This window comes from Lactuca serriola, chromosome 5, assembly GCF_051521515.1.
Source record: "Lactuca serriola cultivar US96UC23 chromosome 5, Lser_US96UC23_V15, whole genome shotgun sequence".
NCBI lineage: Eukaryota > Viridiplantae > Streptophyta > Magnoliopsida > Asterales > Asteraceae > Lactuca > Lactuca serriola.
The window spans coordinates 192,823,175-192,847,614 of record NC_136412.1 but is presented as its reverse complement, the minus strand read 5'-3'; the positions used below and the strand labels follow the sequence as shown (position 1 = coordinate 192,847,614).

Sequence of the window (24,440 nt, the reverse complement as noted above, 5' to 3'; positions counted from 1 at the left end):
TGTTCATACGTACAATTGAAACAACCCAAAAATTAACAAATGGATAATATTTATTTCAAAAATACCACAAAATGACAAGTGTCAAAACTCATGAGAGATTGACATGTGGCAAAAAAAAAACATTCATTTATTAAGAAGGATTACTGTTGAGCGCATGTAATAAAAATATACTTATATTTTAACGGGACAATGGTCGTGCTATCACAAGTATGTAAGGCCATACGGTATACATAGCACGAGGTTGATCGTGGTATACGTGGACCACGGCCACGACCGTGCACACCGTCCCGGCCGGTCGTGGTCGATCTTGGTCGTGTTCGTTCGTTGTGTGTACCACAAAATCAAACGGGCATTTCTATTGGCTCGATACTGCAACGACTACTTTTGGATTGCAACGGAATTTTTTAATATTTTATTATTTTTTACCTTTCAAACATATTAATCTTCTTCTATAAATACCACACTTTCTATTAAACATATTCACTCAATTTCTTCTTTCTTTTCTCACAAAATCACACATTTCTTTTACATTATTCCAAAACCAATGGCTCCTAAAAGGATGAATTGGTCAGAAAATGAAGAAGAGAACTTAGTACGAGCATGGGTAGCGGCTTTAGAAGACCCAGTAGCGCGTCCTAATTTTTGGATAAAGGTTGGAAACATTTTCCATGAATTAATGGGTTGCCAAAATCGTAGTGTTGATGAAATATGTTCGAAGTATTGCGATATGAGAGTTAAATGCGTTGAATTCAATGGTATTTATAACTTTGTTATAAACAACGTACACGAAGGCGACCCGTTTGCGGTGGCCATGAACCAATATGAAGACACGAAACACACCATTTAAACACGTTGAAGATTGAAGAATATTAAGAGAGTGTCCAAAATTTAGTGAGTAAAAATAAGGTTTAAAAAGTAGTTTTAAGTTGTTTGTGGTTGTATTTTCTAAGGTTTTTTTATGTTTTTTTTTAATGTTGTTTGTTTTAATTTAATGTAATCTTGTTTGTTAAATAAAAAGCTAGTTTAATAAAAAAAAATATGTTTTATTGTTTGTTTGAATTAAATTTAATTTAAAAAAATATGTTATTGTGTTTTAATGTATTTTTGAATTTACTTTAAATAAAAAAAAAATGAGGTGGAGTGGTAAGTTAGTGATATGTATCCCATATTAGTGGCAGGAGAACGTGGTGCTGATGTAGCACCCATCACATATGTGGTGTGTGAAGGGTATAACGGATGATCTAATATAAATTTAAAAAAAAAATATGTGATTGATCTATGTGGGGTTTTAGAATTGGCGTAATTGATGTGAATTGTTATCGAGAATTAAGAAAAGAAACAATAGATTTGAATGATGAAAGATGATGAACACATGGAGTAAATATTAATCAGATCTCGTTTTTATTAAGACTGATTACAGAGTAAGCTGAAGAGAGATATTGTGTTTCGATCTCGTTTTTCTACTTCAAGCCTAAGTCCCTATTTATAGGGAACATTCAAAAAATATACTAAGTCTATACATTGACACTTCGCATACTATACTTCGCAAACAAAATTGACTTAGTAAAATAACATAAAAATGCGAATCATTACAATACACACTATTCGACTTTTACAACATACATCTACATTCTCCCCCTTTGTAAACAGTCGATGCAATTCAACTCAAAAGCTTTTGAATTGCAGAGTGAATTGTTCTTCGCACTTCTCCATACCAGGAGATCACTTTCTTCAAATCTCTCTTGTCACCTTCGTTATTTTTCTTGCAATTGTTCATACGTACAATGAAGTGCGTATATTGCGAAGAATTGTATCTTTCAATCTCTGAAGCTTTGAATAGGAATTTCTTCGGTTTTCCTTTAGTGTCTCTTCCTGAAAACACCATGCCAAAAGGTTTAAGGCATATCTCACCCACAACATACTTTGACAGAGCAGATTGTGTCAAAGTATCTTCCCATGGAACTTTAACTTCTCTTCCTAGCACATTTGCTAACTCTTCATCAGTAAGTGCCAGACAATCGAAATAGTTGTCGATAAACGTCTTCACATGTGCAAATCCAACTTTAAACACATCTGTTTCTGAGCCTTTGAGTTTGTTTTCTTCCATATGCTTCAGAATAAGAGTTACTTGAATGAGATCGTTGCAGTTCATCAACGGAAAATCAGCAACTGTGAAGTCGTATTGTTTGTTGTCAGCCCTGATGACAAAATATCGAAAATTTTGAAGCATGTCTTCAAACAGAACATCCTTCTTTATTGTAAGCACCTTCTTGATCTTCATCAGGGACCAAACTTCATCAGGATTCTTCCCAAGAACAGCATGAAATCTAATTTTCATATGAGTATAATCATCTGGATTATCAAATTTCTCACTGATCTTGTATTGAGCCGTAATGAACAACATTTCATTAACTGGGAAGTCCAACTGACAGTGATCTGAGTTCGCAATATCGTAACTTCTTTTAGGCTTCTTCTCGAACTCATACATCTCCCTTCCTACAACTTTCGACTCTATAGTTTCGTAAGAGTAAAGTTTTGCAGGATCTCCTTTGTTCATGGAGGGAGGATCACTTGCCCTTTGTCTCATGATGCTCTGAACTTGTCTCATCCTTTCCAATTCAGCCTCAGCATCAGCTTTTAATTCCTCCTTCGACTTTTCGTACAAGATGCCTTTTCCTTTTCCTGTTACATCTTTCTGAGGTTTTGAGCTAGAACCTCCTTCATTTTCTCCAATAACAATTCCCTTGGAAATTGTTTTTGTGGTTATTGTTGTTGAAGAAATTGGTTTTGTAGGAATGGGAAGAGTAGCAACGAGTTGAGTCAAAATCAATTTTCCCACTGTTTTAGCTTCATCTTCTTTGCTTCGACTTTTCTCTCCCCCTTGCACCCCTGTGAAAAACGGTTGGAGCACTCTTCGGAAGTAAAGAAGTGAAATTTGAAAGCGGAGCAAGAGCCTTTTGAATAGCTTATTCTAAAGTGTTAATCTTTAGAGTCAAGAATTTAGGAGTAATGATTTGCGAAGATGATGAATGCGAAACGGCTGATTTAAGCTCAGTGACTAATTTGATCAAGTGATCAAACTTCTCCATTGTGACAGCTTTCTGATCTTCAACAACAGGAATATTATTGAGTTTGTGGAGTTGAGAAGAAATTTCCACAATTTGCTTTTGAAGATCTTCTTGTCTCGTATGTACATCTTGAAGATCCTTGGCAAGTTCAGACTTCAATTCCTGAATTTTGAAGTTGACATCCTCACGAACTTTCTTGACGTCTTGTACAAAAAGAATGTGTCGTTCTTTTGTAGCAGCTTTAAGATCTTGAACTGCAGACGTAAAATTATTCCCTTGTGCTTTCACTCTGAGCTCATTGTTTTTATCAGATTGATCTACTTTCTCCATGATTCTTTTCTCAGCACCTTTAATCATGACATCCACCTCCATTGCTGAGATCGAAGACATTCTCCCGGAATCGGCTTGCGATTGGATAATAGCCTTCAACTTTTGATTCATTATTTTAAACTGCTTTCCTGTCATCAGCATATGATCAGGAATGTCTTCTTCGTCTGAATCAAAAGGAATGTCATCTAGAATTCCTCCAAACGCACCTCCTTCGACTTCAGGATCAGACATTTGTTGCGAAGGTGGAGGATTTTCAGGTGATTGGGATGGAAAAAGTGTGGTGAATGGGTTTTGAAGGGCATGATCAAAGATGGATGAAGTGGTTGATAAAGTGGTAATAGGTAAAGATGTTTGTAGTGTGGATGCAACACTCGGGATAGGTGCCCCCGTATCAGATACGTTGACAACCATATCCGAAATAGTTACCTCCTCAGAAACTGACTTGGTAAGAACTATTTCGAGTGGTTTGAAAATGGTAGTAGAAATTTGCGAAGTTGAAATGATTGGTAAAGAGACATTTACCATAGTTGTGACAGGTGGAGTTTCTAGGACAACTTCTTCATCTGATGATTCATTGCGAATCACCATCTTCCTCTTCTTAACCAGCGTTCGTTGCATGTTTTTCGCAACATCTTCTGCTCGTTGGTGTTTCTTTCCTGGAAAGACTGGGGCGGGAATACTGCAAATAGTAACTCCTTTACTACTCATTTCCGCTTTGCGAATTTGTTTTAAAACCCCAGACTTGGAAGGTAAAATTTCCTTCTTCGATTTAGATAAAGTTTCCGCGGTTGGAACAACTTCATCTTGTACAATGGGTGAGGATGAATCCTTCGCACTTTTCTTACTCACCTTCTTCTTTTTCGACGGAGTAGCAACATCAGGTAATACGCCGATCTGATCAGCTGTATCAATGTTTCGCAAATATCTCACCAAAACTTTGTGAGTGGGAGAAACTTTGCGAAGCATCGCATCCGGAATGTGAGCCACACGCGTAAAAATTGCTTCATCATCTTCAACCACTTTTGGAAATTGGTAAAAGGAAAATTCAGCAACTTCGACATCTGTCATGATTGGAATTGCTTCTTTCTCGTATACTTTCTCCAGGATCAAACTCCAGTATCTGGCACAAGATATCCCCTTCTCCGAATTTGTGTTTTCCAAGCTTTTCACAAATTCTTTCCACAGCTGAGTGGCGTAATCGACATTAATGTCATAGTATATGCCTATTACCATGGCATAAACTTCGACTCTTCCTCTATCTAAGCCGACTGATCTTCCGGTAAGGCATCGTAGAAAAATTCCAAAAAGAAAATTCCAGATGCATGGTAATCCCGACTTCCTGAAGTCACTGATCTTCTCCAACTCCGGTTGATGTCCCATCTCATTGAACATGTGAATGATCTGGGAGTTTACAGGTTTAACAAAGGGAGGGTTGTTTGGAATCTGCAAGAACTCCAAGAACAAATTCTTTGACAGTTTGACCCTTTTGTTGTTGATAAGATTGAAAGTAATCACATCCGCCGTGTGATTGTATGAAGCCGTGGAAGCAGCACGAGATAGCCACACCATCAGAACTGGGAATGATCGAAACATGGCAGTTGATAACGGTGATCGTTTCAAAGCCACAATAAGCATCTTCAGGTCTTCTGGATACGCAGAAACAGTGGGATCAACCTGGTAATTGGTGCTTTGAATCTTCATAAGTGATTAAGAAAGAACCTCATCAGTGTTGGAATTTGTGGCTGCCATTGTTAGGGTTTGAAAGAAATTTGAAGATTGGATCAAGGTGTAAGCTTTGAAGGTTTGTGAGAGTTCTTGTTTGCGTAACCGTACATAGTGTTCTTAATCCCCCTTTTATAGGTTACTCAAAATTGATTTGAAATTAAAGCGGGATACATTTAATGTTATCCGATGTGGCACCTTGAAACTCGGATCATGACTGTAAAAGATTACTATGATTCAAAAAGTAACTGTCACATCTCCTCGAAAACCGGATAGAATATCAACCATTGTGAGTATACAGCTTGTCAAGTATCCGTTATAGAATCCGAACCGATAAAACCCTTCGCATGGAAGCAAGGCTCTTTCACTTTTAGGATTTAAAGTGAAGTCATATGCCAGACTTGCGAAATCATCAGTCTGAGTTGGTTTTACTCAGAACCTCAAGGATTTCGTGTGTGCATTGTGCCAATGGAATAAGATAAGAATCAAGAAATTTTGAAATGTTGTGATGTCAAAAAGTTAATTTGACATGAATGCAGAAAAACCCCAGGCAAAGGTTGCTTTGTTAATCATCAAGAGAGATAATCAACAGCTTGTGTAGTTTCCCGTGAATTACAATCGAATACTTGTAAAGAAGTATCAAAGGGCTTCTTTTAAAAGTCATTTTGGGTTGGTTTGAAATTTCATTACATATCAGCCTTAACATAAGGTGAGAAATTGTAAATGAAATTACTTGTTTCACCAGTGTAGTCAGTGACAAGTTAGCTTGTGAAAATATTTATCATGACAAGAATTTGCGAATGAAACTTACACTGAAATCATATTCAAAAGAAAAATTGTTTTGGATCTTGTTGGTTAACAAACATTCTTGGTTGTAAATATTTGATCAAGACCACGCATGCGAATTGAATATGATTTGAAGTTTCGAAATTTTTGATACTGAAACAAAGGTTTCGTAAAAATCTGGAACAAAGTTCCCCGTCAATTCCTTAAGGTGTATGATTTTTGGGTTTCACTTTCATCACGGACTCATGATGTTAGATCTTTAACACAGAGTTGGGATCTGTCTAGGTTTTGATTGGTTTGACCAAAAACCTCAAGGACAAATCTTCGTCAAAAAAAAAATTGGATTTTAAGAACAGTTTGGTTTAAAAAGATTGGATAAGAATCGAATTGTACCTCTGTTATATTTGAACAAAACAGAAAACTCTTAACTCTTTTGAGAAGAGTAAGGTAGCTCTTGTTGATTTATGCGAATACAAGCCTTGTTGGGTAGAAATGTTCATGAGATAATTTCATCAAGGCTTTCATTTCTCACACATAGAATCATTCGAGGCTTGAGGTCTACATACAACAGCATGCTTCTAGGGACATCCTAACTAGTTTATAAAAGAAATTTAATACCTTCCCATAGAAACACAAATGTATGACCTCTTCGCATTGTAGCCCTGTATTAAATTCTCAACACACAGTTTAAAGAACAAAGAAAACAAAAATATTTTTGTGATTTTTGAATTTTTCAAAATGAAAGAACAAAACAAATAAAATCTTTTTGTATTTTTGATTTTTCAAAATTAAAGAACAAAAATAAAATCTTTTTTTGGATTTTTGATTTTTTTTTTCAAAAATAAAACAGTATGCGTAAACCTTACCGTAGTGATTATGAGCTCATATGCGAAAAGATGTGGTTGCGAAGCCATGCGAAGCCTCTGAATGAACAGTAACCTCTGAATGATGTTGACTCTTATCTGCTAAACAAAACTTTTATTCTTGTGTTGACGAAAGAGAATTCGCATTAATCATCCCCAAACCTGCTAAAATTCGAACAAATGATTTTTCATCAAGAGGTTTTGTAAAAATATCAGCAAGTTGTGCAGTTGTTTTGACAAAATGAATTTCAATATTCCCATCTTCCACATGTTCTTTAATAAAATGATATCAAAGAGCAATGTGTTTTGTCTTTGAATGTTGCACTGGATTGTGACAAATGCGAATTGCACTTTGTGAATCACAATACAAAGGAATCTTTTTCATGTTTATTGCATAATCACGAAGTTGACTCTGAATCCAAATAATTTGCGAAGTACAAGCAGCCGCAGATATGTATTCTACCTCAGCAGTTGATATAGCCACACAAGTCTGTTTCTTTGATTGCCAGCTCACTAACTTTCCATCCAATAGTTGACATCCACCAGTCGTACTTTTTCTATCCAAAGTACATCCTCCTAGATCAGAATCTGAAAAAGCTTGAATGAAGAATCCTGTTTTCGCAGGATACCAAAATCCTAAAGAAACAGTTCCCTTTAGATAGCGAAAAATATTTTTCACTGCAGTCAAATGAAGCTCTCTTGGATTAGCTTGATATCTAGCACAACAACAAACCGAAAACATAATATCAGGTCTACTTGCAGTTAAGTACAATAAAGACCCTATCATGCTACGATACAGTGTTAGATCAACAGCAGGAGCATCTAACGAAGGAGTTAGTCTTGTTCCTACTGCCATAGGTACTCTGAGCATTGTACTATTTAGCATGCCAAACTTTTCAAGCAAGTTCTTCGTATATTTTTCTTGATTGATTAAGATTCCTTCTCTGTTCTGTCTTATATTTAAACCAAGAAAATTATTAATTTTTCCCATCATGCTCATTTCAAACTGACTTTTCATTAAATTTTCAAATTCAATTGACAATGCTGGATCAGTTGAACCAAAGATAATATCATCAACATAAATTGGAACAAGCATTAGATGACACCCAACTTTCTTGCGAAATAATGTGGGGTCAACTGATCCTTGTTTAAATTTAGATTGTTTCAAGAAATTTGTAAGTGTTGCGTACCAGGCCCTTGGTGCTTGTTTTAACCCATATACAGCTTTGTCAAGGACATACACATGATCAGGATACTCACTGTTTACAAATCCTGGTGGTTGTTCAACATACACTGTTTCTTCAAGTTTTCCATTTAAGAATGCACATTTAACATCCATTTGATAAACATCAAAGTCTTTGTGAGCTGCATAGGCTAAAAATATGCGAACTGCTTCAAGTCTTGCAACAGGTGCAAATGTTTCTTCATAGTCAATGCCTTCTTGTTGCGAATAACCTTTTACCACTAGTCTTGCTTTATTTCGAATAATATTGCCATCTTTGTCGGTTTTGTTTTTAAAAATTCATTTTAATCCAACAATTGAAACATCAGAAGGTTTAGAAACTAATCTCCAAACCTTGTTTCGTTCAAATTCAGCTAATTCAGATTGCATAGCAACAACCCAATCTGAGTGTTCCATAGCATTCTTTACAGTTTTTGGCTCTATTTTCGAAATAAAAACATTAAACATACAAAGTTCTTGGTTTGCATTCAGTACCTCATTTTTCGCACGAATTTGAGCTCTAGTCAACACACCTTCTTGTAGATTACCAATTACCTGTTCTTTTGGATGATTTCGTGTCCATTTCTCAAGTGGTGGAAAATTTGGATCAAATTCTAATGGTGCATCTTCATACATATCTTCATTTTCAGATCCTGCAACAGAAAAGTTATCATTAACTTCATGAAATTCTTCATTATTACCAAGATTAATTGTCTCTGTTTCATCATGCTCCCCCTCAACACGATCTTCATCTTGATATTCTTGTTGATTTTGCGAAGGCTCCCCCTCTACTTGATGTTCTTATTGATTTTGCCAAGGATCCCCCTCAACTTGATGTTCTTGTTCCCTATAAACATCTGGTGTGCTTTCACAAGTTATCGTTGATTCATCAGTATGTTTTGAGGATTCTGATGTTTGATTATCAGGAGCATTATTTTCTGCATCAATGGCCCTGTCAGGAATTCCAAAAATTAAGTCATAATCAAAATCATTGATTTCAGAATTATCAATTGGAGTATTTGAATCTACAAGTATTGGTTTATTATCAAATTTACTATCAATTTGTTTAAGATAGTAATCATCAAATGTTAAATTGAAAGTTTCTTCAATTTTTCTTGTTCGTTTATTTAGCACTCTGTATGCAACTGAATTCTGTGAATATCCTAAAAAGATGCCTTCATCAGCTTTAGCTTGAAACTTGGACAAATTATCTTTGAGATTCATGATAAAGCACCTGCAACCAAAAACATGAAAGAATTTTACATTAGGTTTCCGATTGTTGATTATTTCATATGGAGTAACATTAAATCTTCGATGAATGTATGATCGATTCTGAGTAAAACATGTTATGGACACAGCTTCTGCCCAAAGATATTGAGGTAGATTCGCATATGTCAACATGGTTCTGGCAGCTTCGCATAGAGATCGATTTCTTCTTTCAACTACACCATTCTGTTATGGTGTATATGGTGATGAAAAATTATGCGAAATGCCTTTGCTTGTGAGAAAACTGTCAAGATTTTGATTTTTAAACTCAGAACCATTATCACTTTTAATTTTTCGTACATTCTTCTTCAGACTAACTTCAATCTTTTTGATAAAATCAATCATTGTCTGAGCAACTTCAGATTTCAACTCGAGAAAAAACACCCACGTAAATTTAGAGAAATCATCTACAACAACTAAAATATACCGCTTTTTGTTTATTGTTGCAACAGTTGATGGTCCACATAGATCAATGTGAAGTAGTTCCAATGGATCTACTATTTTTGAATCTATCACAATCGGATGACCCTTTCGATGTTGTTTTCCTTGTTCGCAAGCTGCACACAAAGAATCATTGTCAAATTTTAGTACTGGTAACCCTCGAACTAAATCTTCAGTTACAAGTTTATTTATATTTCGAAAGTTCATGTGTGACAATCTTCTATGCCAAATCCAACTGAGATCATTGGATGCTTTTGATAGTAAACACACAGCTGGTTTTCCCACAATCGATTTGATGTCCAGTGTAAACATATCACCATATCTTTTGGATTTGAGGAGTATTTCATTCGTCTTGACATTTGAAATGATACTTCCTTCTTCATTGAATACAACTTGATTTCCAGTACCCACAACAAGTTGTGATACACTTATCAAATTATGTTGAAGTCCTTCAACATATGCCACTCTGTTTACTGTGAAGTTTCCATTTGTGACTTTCCCATATCCTTTCACTTGACACTTGTGATTATTTCCAAATTTGACAACTCCAACATTTTCCAAGCTTCTGTAATCTCACAAATTTTCCTTTCTTCCAGTCATGTGATGAGAGCAACCACTATCAATGTACCATTTTATATCATATTGCTCGTCACATATCACCTGCATTTATTGAAAAAATTTAGGAACCCAAGACTTTTTGGGTCCATCATTAGTAGAATGAAACAAATTTTTGGAATTTAAAAACCATGTTTTCACTTTGTTTGTAACAGAATCCATTATATCAACATCCTCAGTTCTAGATTTTGAAATATAGTCATTCAATAATTTTGGATTTCCATTAATTGTAATCTTATCCTTCACAACATTCGCATTTTTTATAACTGGTTTCCATTTTTGAACTGGAACTCGCGAATTATGAGATGATGCACTTTCAATTGAAGAATTATTTGTGAACTTATCAAATGCACTTTTGATTTGTTCTTCTGAAAATTTTCCACTTTGATATTTCTTTCCTTTCCCTTCAAACCAATGATTGATCGTACTAACATCAGATTTTCCTTTTGTATATGAAACTTTGGTTGGTTTTGATATTGAAGGATTTGGAAAATTTGGTTGTTTTGGTGAAAATTTCATTTTGACTTGAGTTGAGTTCTTCAAACTTGATGAAGTATTCGTGAATTTGCCAACATTTTGAAACTTTTGATTATTTGCAAATTTTTGCGAATTCTCAAATTTTCGATTGTTGTCATATTTGCGAACATATGGAACCTTGTCAACAGAGTTTATTTGTTTACGAAAACTTGAATATGTTTTTGTGTTTTTATCAATTGATGATGTTTTTGAAATTTGTTCTTTTTCATCTCTTGATTTTTCATTAGACACAACTTGCCAGAAAATTGCTTTTCTTGCTTTTCTTTTTGAAACATTATTTTCTATTGAATAGTTTCCAACCATCAATTTGAATTCATGACAATTTAGTTTCACTTCAACCTTTGGTTTTTCATCTTTTTCAAAAATTTTGTTTGATTTTTCACCTTTAACCACCCATTTTTGTGCTGATTTTTGTTTTTGAAACACATAAGGATTTTTGGTTAAATTGTTTTCTTCTGTGTTTTGATTTGCGAAAAAACCTTCAATCGTGGACTTTTGATTATCTTTTTCAATCATTTTATTAAACTCAGGAAGAACTTTCTCAGCATTTCCAGTAGTGACAAAAACTTGATTTGGAAAAATGGTTTTATCAGTACATACAAAATTTGGATATACCACAGTGTTGGTTTCCAAATAATGTGCGCCTTTATCATTTAAAATTTTATCAAATTCTTTTGTATTTTCAAACACTTGATCAACTACAACCCTTTGAGGTGTTTCATTTGAAACTTTCTTTTCTTCTTTATTTACATCTGTGTCATCAGATTTCCAGCTTTCAACTTCCACATTATCAAACATACAATGTTGCGAAGTTGAAGGTTTATCAATTTCATCCTCTACTATTGAATCAACTATTATTTCTTTACCTTTGATCTTAGATGTGATATTAATGATTGACAATTGAGAACAATCAACCTCTTCTTCCTCTTCTATTTCACTGATTTCACTTACATTATTAGAATTTTCATCAATATCAGCATAATTCAACTGTGAGGCAAGAGTTGAATTTTCAGTTTTCTTTATGATTTTCACTTGTTCACTATTTGTCAAACTTTCATTGACAATGTTAACCAACTCATCAGCATTCAGAAATTCATCAATTTTGACAATACCATATGAATATCTATCATCAGGTATTTTGTCAAATTGAGCAATTGTGCTTTCGCAATCATAAGAAACAATATCAACTTTTTCACGTTCATACTCAAGAAAAGGTAAAAATTTCCTATGTTGTTCTTTGCTAATATCAGAAGAATGATGTAAAGCTGTTAATTTTGCATACAAACGTTTTGCAGAATTACAATATATGTTTCTCTGTGCTAGTAATAACCTAACATCGTTAGTAAGATTATTCCTATCACAATCTATATTTTTGACTAGCATTTCCAATTTTTCAACTCTGCTCTTCTTAATTTCTAAATCTCTTCGTGTCTCACTAAGTTGCACATTTAATTTCTTAGCTTCATTACTAGCAGACACAATAACATAATCAAAATAAGCCACAGTATCATCAAATGAAACAATTTCAGCATCATAAGCAGATAAAGGAATATTAAAAGATTCAAGAATTGCACGTACCTTGGTTGTCATGGGTGACTTGTCAGTGGATTTAGACACAAAACATCTCCCTGAAATGTTCTCTTTGTAATCCTCAAAACTTGCGAACATTGCTCCATGTGTGGGATGCCTCATTTCTTCATCATCAGATCCTGAAGACCAGATCTGATAAGTTCCACTATCTTCTTCAGCAGTTTCTCCCTTAGCAACCAATGACACTCCTTTGGTCTTAGCACGTAATTCTTCAATCTTCTCGGAGTAGTATGCTTCATCTTTGACTTTTTCTTTCTTCTCTTCTTTCTTTCGCAACATGCAGTCAGCTGCGAAATGATTCGCACCATTGCAATAATGACAATAAATTCCTGAATCACCTTTCAACTTTTTCTCTTCATTCGCATTTTTTTGTTTTTCATCAATTTTCTCCATTTTCTTCCTCTCATCCCCTCCAGTCCTTGTGACAACATTTTTCGCATCATTAATCTTTCCTTTTGGATTAAAAGGCTTTTTGAAAAACTTTTTAACTCTGTTGTTTGAATAGAATCCTACAGCTTCATCATCAGAGTTCATCAAAAATCCTTCATTCAGCCAAATCAAGCAGTCTTTTCAGTTCATTCAGCCAGAAAGATATGTTTGGGCCTGGAAAGATGCGTATCAAACGGGACGAACCCTATGAGCATTTCTTAGTCTCCAAATTTGATCTAATTATGGTAACATTATCATAATACGATACTTGTAAGCTTTATTGCATAAATTGTTACTCTAGTTATTTCATTAATTAACAATAAATAACAAAATAGTCATTTGAATTCATTATTCTTTCTTTTCGACTTGAACAAAGTGTGCGAGTCAAATAGGCTTATATAATTAACAAATATGTCACTGACATGTTTTGTTAGTAGGCAGATCTCCAAGGGCATGTTCGATAAAAGTATATGAAAGCTGGAAGTTATAGTTTTTATTTGTGTAAGAGTATTTGTCACAAGTAGCTGAAAGCTTTTGAAATATATAAAATTACATAAAATGGCACATGGATATAAACTAAAATTGAAATATGATGATAAATTAAATTTTCTTAGCTATAATTATTAAAAGTTTAAAATCATCCAAATTTTAATAACAAGTGCACTCGTTAAGCTTCTCAATTTGTAAAAACTTTATTTATTCATATTAGTAAATGTTTACAAATAAAGTAAATGAGACTTTTCAATTTTATAAGATCCCAGCCCAAATACTTTTTACATATTACAAGTGTTTCGATATTAAAAAAAAAAAAAAAAAAAAAAAAAAAAAAAAAAAAAACATTATTATTGTTTGATATTAATTTTTGATTATAAATTATAAAAATTTGTTGATATGATTGTTTCAAATAAAGACACCATAATTGTTAAAAAAATATTTAGATATAATCATATAGAATAGCCAACAAAAATACTGATATTATTTATTAAATTTTAAAAGATATTTAAGTCAGTTTGTTAAAATGTAAAAGAGCTTTTTGTAAAATATTAGCAAAATAGTTTTTGGACTTTTGGAGCATTTTGTTTAACCTAAAACAAAGTTCATGCAGTCAAGTGAAACTTTTTTTTTAAGTTTTTTCTTAAAAAATACAAGCTCCCAAAAATTACATGTCGAATACACCCCATCAATGTCTCGCCAATTTATCTAACATTTCAAAACAACATTAATTAGTACAAAATGTGGAAGTTCCATACAACGTGATCGTTTATCATAACTAAGAAATTTAAGGTAAATATTATTAACAAACTTATTCCTAATGGTCAGTTACTCAATATCCATTAGATTTTAGCTTTTAGTTTTTATATTTTATGTAATATATATATATATATATATATATATATATATATATATATATATATATATAAAAGTTTATCATTATTTTCGTTGGACACTTCTATTTAAATAAAAGTTTCATCTTATTGCATCTGAAATTGTAGAATGTAATATCTTAATTAGATTAAAAGTATGCAGGCCGTATAATGGGCTTGGAGTTGAGACCATACCACCTAACCAGCCGTCCATATAAACCATGACAGTCAAACCATGGACCATATTAATTGGGCGGTTGACAGTTGCCAATTTCATAAAACCAAAAGACTTTTATCGTTAAATTTTACCTTTCACTACAATATAACCCATATTTCTTACTAGGATCGTAATTTTAAAAGGATATTTGGCTAAGTTTATAAAAAAAAAAATGCTTATTATTTTTTAATTTATAGTTTATTAGCTTATCGCAATGTTAAAACGGAATTTTTAGAAAAACGTTTGGATTAGTTTATCTGATGTCCAAATGTTATAAGTTGATAAGTTTTTTTTTTAGTGTTTGACAAAATGATCAAAAAAAGTTTTCTAGAAATGTTTGACGGCTATAAGTTATAATGAGTTTTGATAAGTTAGGGGTTAGTAACTAATTAAAAATGACTTATCTTCGGTTCCATACCGATATAAGCTGTTTTTAAAAAACAGTCTATCAAAACACTTATTTTAATTTATACCGGTTAAGTTTAGTCAAACACCCTCTAATAAGTTAGATTTTTTGGATCTTGAATTTTTTTTTAGTTTAATTTTTTGATTTTGGTTGCATTTAGTTTGATTTTAGTGTTTAAGATGAAGTTGGTTGTAGAACACACAACGTTGTTTTTACTTTTCATAACACACATATGTATAAGCTTTATTTATTTGATTAATTATTTAAGTTCTTTTCAACATTCATTCCACTTTAATTGGTATGTTTTAGATAAAAAAAAAATTCTACAATGTTTTGTTTATATGTATTGTGAAATTCAACATACATGTTTTTTATAAATGCATAAGTTTTAACCTCAGCATGTCAATCTATTGGATTGCTATTCTTATTCCTTTATGCAACTTAAAAACCAACAAAGGGACAAGTTAAAAGAAGATTCGGACAACAGGGAGGCTTAGTATAAATTTTGGCATAAATACTCATAAAGGGCAATAATTGTTTCACATTATGGATGGGCAGTGGCCACATGATATGTTTAATGGACCAAAATTTTGTGAAATGAATCGCAAGGGAGAAAGATTTACCCATAATAATTCATGTACTTTTTCTTATAGTGCATCAGTACTATTAGGATGTCTTTGGTAAAAAAGAAATGGAATTATGACACAAATAGAAATTGGGATAAAGAGAATTAAGATAGAATTTTTTTTTTCTATTATTTGTTACAACAAATATTTCATAAATTCTCTTCTTGTTTGTTTGCCGTAAGCTAGAGAAAGGATTGTTTTATTATGTTTATTTTTTCCTACAACATTCTTTGACAATAATTCATTTGTGATTTATAGATCTTCCTATTCTAATACAAGAATAGTTTTATTTTTATTTTTTTGTCATGTGTCACCTTGTTAGGGCTTCTAATTAATATCATTTTACTTGTCGACCTATTGATTTTCCATTTTAAATTCCAAATGTTAAATTTCTCACTTTAATTACATTAATTTAATAACATTAGAATAAAAATTAAAATAAAATTAATACAAATTATAAGATGATATAATTTCACTTATTTATTTAAATCGACGATTATAATTTTATATAACTAAAAAAATTTATTAATTAATAATTTGTTTAAAATAATTGGTTAATAATTTTCAGTTTTTATTATAAAAGTTTAATTCATTTTGTAACCGTGGTTCTCAAATGTTATAAACTAGTTAATTTATAAGAGAGTATGTATTTTGTATATTTTATTTTCTATTTCTCTGTATCAAATACGCCCTCGTGTTATGGTTTCTAGGAGAAACACATCTCCCATTCTTTGTTATTTATATGTTAGAAGCATCTAAATTATTGTTCATCGTTATTTATACTTGTATCAATTTATATTTGTATCAAGTCAACTAAATCTATAATCATTTTTTTTTCTATTTATATCATTACAAAAAAAAATGTACTACTTTAGATGTGAGCACTATACAGAATTTTGCACTAGAGTCCATTGCAAGAACAAAATAAATAACAAATTAATCTTAGGAAGATAGTTTTTCGTTATTTCAATTGTTCACAAGTCAAAGATGTGTGGGGTAAAACAATTAATATATTGATGGGTCTCACATTCAATATTATGTTGCACAGTTGCCTGATATTTCTACATCTTTGCTAATAAATTTGCCATTTATCCTTGATATTTTCTTGGTGTATCAAACTTCAGTTAATATTGTATTATCTTATTATATATCTATTCACATTCATATATACATGTGTAGAGCCGAACATAGGAAGGTATTTATGAATGTGTATCATAAATAACTCAATACTATAAAACAATATCTTGTAAATACATTTACAACTTCGATGCACAAATAATAATAATAATAACAAAAACAAAAACACCTATTTTTACGATGACATTCGAAATCCACTTTTTTATGTTTTGATTGCAAATTTTTGTTTAATCAAAATTACTTATAAACTTTAAATATATTAGAATTAAGTAAATAAAAAACAGGAATAACAAACGTTTATTATAACACAAGATGTGAGACCCATATATCACATGTGTTCATTTAAAATGAAATTTAAATATAAAATTCAAAATATTTAAAAATTTTGAAATTATAATAAAAGTAAGAAAAATATTGAATTATAAAATTTAAAGTTTTTTTTTTCTCTTTACAATTTAGATAAATAAATAAAGGAAATTAATGAAACTTTAATTTAATAACTTTGAAATTAAAAGGAAAATCCATTAATGAAATTAATATGCATTTATTATTAGATTTAAATAATATGTGGAATAAAAAATAATTTAAAATAACCATAAAATTACATGTGACAAAATAAATAAGAATATAACATGTGTTAAAAAGATCTTTATTTATTAGGTCCAAAATTTTACATTTTACATATAGGATAAAGTTGTCATTTTGAGTTTACAAGTGTGTAAACCCGTTTATACAAATGTAATCAATAAAAACATTTTCTCAATATTACTCCAACTCTCCTCAAATCCAAATCTGTCCAAAAAAAAAAGGTCAAAAACATGAGTCTAATGTCTAAATACATCATTTTATTCACAAAATAACTAATTTAACACATGTAAACATTTTACAAGTAGGTTGCTATTATACCTCATACCTGTTGTGACAAGTTAACCTTAAGACAACAAACAAGAGATCATTTTGTTCGCAGATTCATGGCCATGATTATTAACACTTGGGATGATATTTTCTGGAGATATAAACTTCACAAACTCTTTAAGTTCTGTAAAACTGCTATGCTCACTATATGGCACCTCATACCTACACCACAAAAAAAAAACATTATAATTTATAATAAACAAATAAATAAAAGTACCCATTATATATATCACCTTATAATGGTACCCTGTTGTGACCTCTTTCCTGGGGTTGATTTTTTTCCTTTAGTAAAAGACCAACCAGTTGGAGAGAAAGCAACGATAAGACTATATCGACCCTGAATAATCAAATTCTATTATGTTAATAACTTAATATTATATTTATTAAGACATTACTGAATTAGGTTAAAGATTGAAGCATAAAAGCAATCACCTTATACGTGTTAGATGCGTGTTTTAATCTTTTAAAGCTTGCAAGTGTCCACATAGGCACAACATGAATGTTGCTTTCCCTTTCATCTAAAGTTAGCAATTGCATGTCTTCCTTACACATTCCTAAGCATTCTAGAATTCTCATTTTTGCTGCAGTGACATGTATTTTTTTACGAAGGACACGAGCTACTTCCATGAACACCCTTTCTTTTCCTGTATTTTTTTTAAAAAATTTCAAAGACAGAAAAGAAATTAAAGAGAAAGTGATGAAATTAGGATGTGATAAAAATTTATTTACCGATAGTATAGCTGCCAATTAGAAACAATGTTCTTGGATTAAAAGCTTCAGCTTGTATGGCTTCAAGAACATATTGAATCACAGCATCTTGCTTTGGAAAATCATACTGAAAAGATTGATTGTTAATATGAATTTTAAAAACTTTATGTTTTCAAAAAATTTATGTTTGTGTATACCTGAGGATCACAATAAGTGGTATCTAAGATAAGTGTTTGGACATGTCTCTGTAAACCAATAATTTTTGTCATATCTTCACAAAAACGAAAATCTCCTGTGTGTAGAATAGCCTGTTATGCATAAAAAAAAAGTTTTAAAAAACATGTAAAAGGTTATAAAAGTCAAAGTCAACATGATACAGAGTTACACACCTTACCATTTGGAAGTTCAAATAGAATTATTACAGAACCTGGACAATGATTAGCATCAAAGCATGTGACATCAACTCCAGAAATACATATCTTTTCATTAAGAGGTAAAACTTCAATATTCTCCCATGGAATCCCAAGCTTTAAGTTTACAAGCTTTGCTGTAATTAAACTGCAGTAAATCTTCCCGTGGCAGAAAGATTTTGTAAGACCTCCGTAATCTGAAAAGACGTAAATGCCCTTTTTACCCTTATCGTCAAAAATAGTGTTTTTTTATTGGAAAAATGATATGTTAAAGTAGAATTATAAACACTTACGATCTGCATGGAAGTGTGTAAGGAACCAGTGAAAGCAATCCCTTCTCAGATATTTAAATGCATCCTAATAGAAAGTATTAATGTGAGAGAAAAACATTTTGGTTATAAAGAAAAGTCACATTTTGATAAATAAGAATAAGAGAGCATTAAGCATACCACACGGAAGGGTGTTGGTGTTCCTGTTATTGAACACCATGGGGGTATATCTCGGGTCTTTCTATTTAAGACATTCTTTTTCACAATATTACGTTTATTGCCATCATTTGAATTGGGTTTCACCACTTGTGTTTTCACTTTGGGAGTGAAACCAGGAAAAAAATCTGTAATCTTCTTATTTGTGATTATTTTTGTATTCTCTGTGTGTGTATTCACCACTTTTTGAGGTGTATTCACTGAACCTTGTGTTCTTAGTTCATTAAGAGCATGAACAATCTTCTTCCTGGGACCAAGAGCAGTAATACCTATGTTGTATAGATCCTGCATGAAACAATATGGAGTGAAGCTTGATGATGGAACTGGATGAGGGCAAAATTGTAAAATGTTAGGAAGCATACTGCATACCTCATCTGTCAGCCATTGCAGACTTTCCAAATCAATTTCTTCACGGATGAAAACTTCTTCATACCGAGATAGGCCAAGATTGTGCAGCCATTCAGAAACAGGAGAAATTTGACGGATTTGCCCTTCAGCTTCAGGAGAAGGATCATCAAGAACTTGTCCAGGGGCTCTACAAGGGGAATCATCAAGAACTTGTCCAGGACATTCGGTTAAATTGTCGGTATTAGGAACATCTGCCTACAAAGTAGTATGGAAAACAGTTCACAGATGAATTGACACAGTTAATCAGAAACAATGGATGAAGAAGAGGGTCTTACATTACTATGAGCTTGCTCTTTATCAAGGCACTCATTGGTATGAACATGTCTCAGCTCCTCACTCATGTCAGAAATGTCAATTCCACACAGGGGACAGCTAATAAAACCAACAGCATCCATGTTATTGTTATCAACATTGTCCATAGGCATATCCTCATTTTCAGATGAACAACATAAATCAAGCAATACATCAAGCTGTGTAGTTCCAGCATCCTGATTGTCATCAGATCTTTCCTCTGCATCTTCGTCAACCTTCTCATTAGCATTTTCACAAACACTTAATCCACAATCACCCCCGGACCTCGACAACAACCTAGACTCTATTGAATTCGATAAGTAGCCAAACCCTTCTTTTGGTTTTGTTTCTTTCTCATCATTCGTAAATGAAACACCATTGTCTAATACATTGCTGCAGAATACAGTCGACTCCATAGATTCTAGAGACACAATTGTATCCAAACCTAAATCAGGTGGAAGTTCGAGATTTTCCTTACCGGGATAAGCATGAATCTTTTTAGGCTTCTTGGGTTGTCGATTGCTGGCGGCATTGGAGGATTTGACTAGCTGTGATGAGCTAGGTTTTCTTTGGGTGAGTGGGAACGATTGAGTTGGGGTCTGAAAATCGTCGTCATCGTCGTTGATATGAGAAAAACTAAAAGTGGATTGTGAATATAGGGGGGTTTTCACCTTCTTCGATTTGGACATGAGCGTAGTTTGAAAAAGAAGAGCTTGAACGATTCGAAAAGACGGCTTCTTGATCCTGTGGTGTTTCGGGTGAGGAAAGACGATTTGGGGTTTTCAAATTTATGACAACTAGTCAAATGGAGGGAAGTGTCCGGATAAGGTAATCGATTTTTAATTTTTAATTGTTTAAATTAACGAGTTTTAATTATATTTTGTTTAATCTTCAAAAATAACCGATTTTTTATTTCGCCCAGTATTGTAATGTCAAATTATAAATGTTTGATTCATTATTTTTTTAGCTTCATGAATCCAAATCATTTATATATACAAGTGAGTTGTAGTTAGACTTGTCAATGGAATACATTCTAATCCTAATTCGGTTCAAATCCATAAAAGTTATAGGAGTTTTAATTTTAGTTTTTGATCTTTTGTTTGTTTACGATATATATCCGTTAACCTTTTTTATTAAACAGGCTGACTGTGGATCCATTTAAGTATCACATTCTTTGATTTCCTCGTCTATTTTCGTTTCTTTATAGTTCTAATTTCATAATCCAAAGGGAAGATGAGGAAACGTTCCAGTCTCCTTGCCACTTAAAAAAAAAATCATCAATCGATATCCGACTATTAGATTGTCCCACTAGATGGAAGTCTATTTTTCTGATGATTCAAGATGAGTTAAAAATCATTTTGGTTGTTGTATTTTATGGATAATATTGTGTGCTATGCATAATCATTTTGTAATTTATAATCTTGTACATTGGTCGGACTAATGGGACGAATATCCGTTTGATTCATGGATATGGCACAGGTGCTGATCAAATTTTAAAATTTGTTAAAAGGGTTTGGATCAAAGACCAATTCGAACCCGCTTCATTGTCGGGTGTACTTGTAGTTATAAAACAAATATTCCATTCTAATTCACTTTTCCATATTTATTGTGGATTTATCAAAGAGCCAACTTAATTTAAATTTTTTTCCGACAAGGTTCCCAAATGATGATCATGATGATGATACTCAATATATAAATCTTTATCCTCTCTAATAAATGAAAATAATTGTCACATGTCACTCTCTTATTAACTTGAACACATGTCATTTTTTGGTATTTTTGATTAAATGGTTTTTCCATTGTTATTTTCTTATATTTTTATCTTTTTTTAATTAACACATCATATTTAAACCTCAATTAATAATTGTCATAATTAAAAATAACCAATAAATTACAATATTAGTACTTATATAGTATTTAATATATTTCCTTTTAAATTTTAAATTTTAAATCTAAAATTTCAAATTTAAATAAAATTTTATTTAAATTTTTATATTTAATTTTTGTTATATCAAACCCGTATAACATACGGGTCTCACGTTAGTATGATATGGTACCAACATTAATCGCACAATGAACCCAATTATTTTCAAATGTCAGTTTGCCAAAATTCTAGTTTCGATTTTGGCCCATTGAATTTTCAAATGTAAACTCACATCTCAAACACGTGTAGTAGAGAAGAAAACAAGTATTTTAAATTTATATAATCGTATTTCTATGAATTTATTTTATACTGTTAAATTAAAAATTAAATGCTATTTAAAATATATTTATACAACCGTAAATTAAATAAACATATTAATGAAATGATAACTCGTTTTTTAATTAAAATACAGGACCCAAAAAATTTATTATATTTTCAATGGTTTTCATGGACATGCTTATCTAAAAAGGCCTGAGCTAGATTAGTGAAGCTAACACCAACACCATCAGCAGCTGCATATCTTTTAATCACATCCACCACTTCAGGTCTTAAGATACCTTCTTTAGTAGATTCATTACACAGATAATACAAAGCCCCAAGTGCATACTTCACCTACCAAACACATAAACATTAAAATAGGTTTTAAAAAATACAATGCCTTCATAAGAAAAAAAAAATTGAAATTACAATGTTATATTTGTAATTCTTACTGTATTTTTAACAGGACTTGATAAGCATTGTACAAGAAGAGGTATTCCATCACATTTTATTATTACTGCAGCATTTGCAGGATCTGTTGACAAAAAAAAAAGTAGATTAGTATTAACTATTAAGTCCTAACTTTTTACAAATTTGCCCTCCGTATTTTTAACATACCAACACATGAATTGCAGATCCCTCCAACACCAAACTCTATTAGCTTCTCATTGGGCTCTGTTATGCAGTCCAGGAAAAGTTCCAAAACATTAAGCTGTTTATGAATTATGATCCACTTGTCAAATAAAACAGAAGAAATTGGCATCATAAACTAATAAGTAAATAAATAAATAAAGAATTAACCTGGCGCATAAATGTATAATTGTAGGGATCATATGCAAAGTTTGCTAAATTAGCAACGATTTTCTCCTTCGACTCTGCAATTACAAAGAATCAAAAAGAAGAAGAAATTGATAACAAAATTAAGTTAAATAAATAATATAGTTAAATTGATAAACAGTTACATGTGCTTTTTCTATGAGGAAAGACAAAATATTGTCACAAAAAGGCCTATAATAATAACTCCACAACATACCTTCAGTAGACGCATTCTGAAACTGAGCTACAAGTTCCTACAAACATAAAAAAGATATAAATAATTAAATACAAGTATTATTATATACATAATTCGCACTAAATAAGGATACAGGAATCAAGCTGAAGTATCGGTTCTTCATGGCCAATTATTTTTCTTATGTGAATAAGGATAATAAATTAGAAAAAATGAAATATACCTGAAGGTATTGGACCCTTGGAGTACCATATTTTCCAGTACGTTCTTCTTGTCTTTGAGTATTAGTGAACATGTAGAAGTCTGCTAAACATGTAAAAAGGTTAACGTTTTCTGATAATTCAATTATTTAAAGAAAATTAACTAAAAAAATTGGTCTGTGCATTTCAATCATGTTGTGATGATTTGTGATTTGATATTCCATCTCCATGTGCCCAATTCAACATCATTTGTTCCTTTCTCATTACTGAATTGATGACAAAAAATAAAAAGATTTCCAATTAACAAATATGACAAAAAGTTTCTATTTTTCATGTTTTTTGTTTTTAACTTTAATCAGCCACATACAGCACCAAAGCATGCTTATAATGCAACCCTCTAGTTGAATACTATAACAAATTTAGCCCAATATTTTTCTCCTAAGCATTTCATCGAACAGGTAGTAGACCACATTGAACGGATACACCTAAGCATCTATCAGTTTATTTACATATAATACTTTATATTTAATCGTTTATATTAATCTTTTTGACAAAAAATGACATAAATAACATCGATTGAAGAATGTATCAACAAAGATCAGATGGTCAACATCGATTCAGCAAAGTGAGAGACCAAAAAAAGAACACTTTGGAAAATAAAAAGAAAATGGAGAAAATGGGAAAGAAACATCGATTCCAGCTAAGTAAGTGATCAAAAAAATCGATTCAAGCAACATCAGAAAACTACTTCAGTGAAAACGGACAAATTTAGGGTAAGAACAAAATGAAAAAACCTTACCGGATGGCTGTTGTCGACGAATTTGACGGAGTTGGATAGCGTCAATGGTGGCGCTGCAGAGGCGGAAGCGGTGACCGGTTGGTGGCGGAGTGCTGACGGAGGGTAGCAAATCGTCGACAAGGGATGGGAGGGGAAAAGGATACGTGAGAAATAGAACGAGAAGAGACAACTATGGATAAAAAAGGAACACGCGTGTATTTTTTATTTTTTATTTTTACTTTTTATTTTTTATTTTTTTTGAGACATAACCTCGTATCTGAAATATTAAGAACTTTATGAAAAATTAAGACGTAAAAATTAACATAAGATGCAACCAAACAATCTACATCTGAATTATTAAGATCCCTCTTAATTTTCTAATTAAGAACCTACCAAACAGCCCCTGAATATCATTTGAAGTATTACAAAATTAAC

The 24,440-nt window shown here is 32.0% G+C and overlaps 2 protein-coding genes across 4 annotated transcripts; both read right to left on the bottom strand.

The window, feature by feature from the left end:
- Positions 1–17,252: 17,252 nt before the first annotated feature.
- Positions 17,253–20,640, bottom strand: LOC145053423 (sterile alpha motif (SAM) domain-containing protein). 2 transcript variants are annotated; one of them, XM_079001468.1, is made up of 11 exons: positions 19,821–20,640; positions 19,507–19,740; positions 19,102–19,422; positions 18,946–19,009; positions 18,632–18,849; positions 18,440–18,550; positions 18,264–18,369; positions 17,967–18,178; positions 17,768–17,871; positions 17,526–17,696; positions 17,253–17,411 (listed from the first exon to the last, which is right to left on the bottom strand). In XM_079001468.1, the coding sequence occupies exons 1-10, from the start codon at positions 20,523–20,525 to the stop codon at positions 17,552–17,554; spliced, it is 2,220 nt and encodes a 739-aa protein (XP_078857594.1). In that variant the 5' UTR covers positions 20,526–20,640; the 3' UTR covers positions 17,253–17,411; positions 17,526–17,551. The 2 variants fall into 2 exon arrangements, with proteins under 2 accessions (XP_078857594.1, XP_078857593.1); XM_079001467.1 differs by having other exon boundaries at positions 17,533–17,696.
- Positions 20,641–22,105: 1,465 nt separating this feature from the next.
- LOC145053422 (ARM repeat superfamily protein) lies at positions 22,106–24,185 on the bottom strand. 2 transcript variants are annotated; one of them, XM_079001466.1, is made up of 7 exons: positions 24,027–24,185; positions 23,251–23,333; positions 23,052–23,088; positions 22,820–22,893; positions 22,637–22,730; positions 22,471–22,553; positions 22,106–22,372 (listed from the first exon to the last, which is right to left on the bottom strand). In XM_079001466.1, exons 2-7 carry the CDS (start codon positions 23,320–23,322, stop codon positions 22,196–22,198), a joined length of 537 nt encoding a protein of 178 aa, XP_078857592.1. In that variant the 5' UTR covers positions 23,323–23,333; positions 24,027–24,185; the 3' UTR covers positions 22,106–22,195. The 2 variants fall into 2 exon arrangements, with proteins under 2 accessions (XP_078857592.1, XP_078857591.1); XM_079001465.1 differs by having other exon boundaries at positions 23,251–23,330.
- Positions 24,186–24,440: the final 255 nt, after the last annotated feature.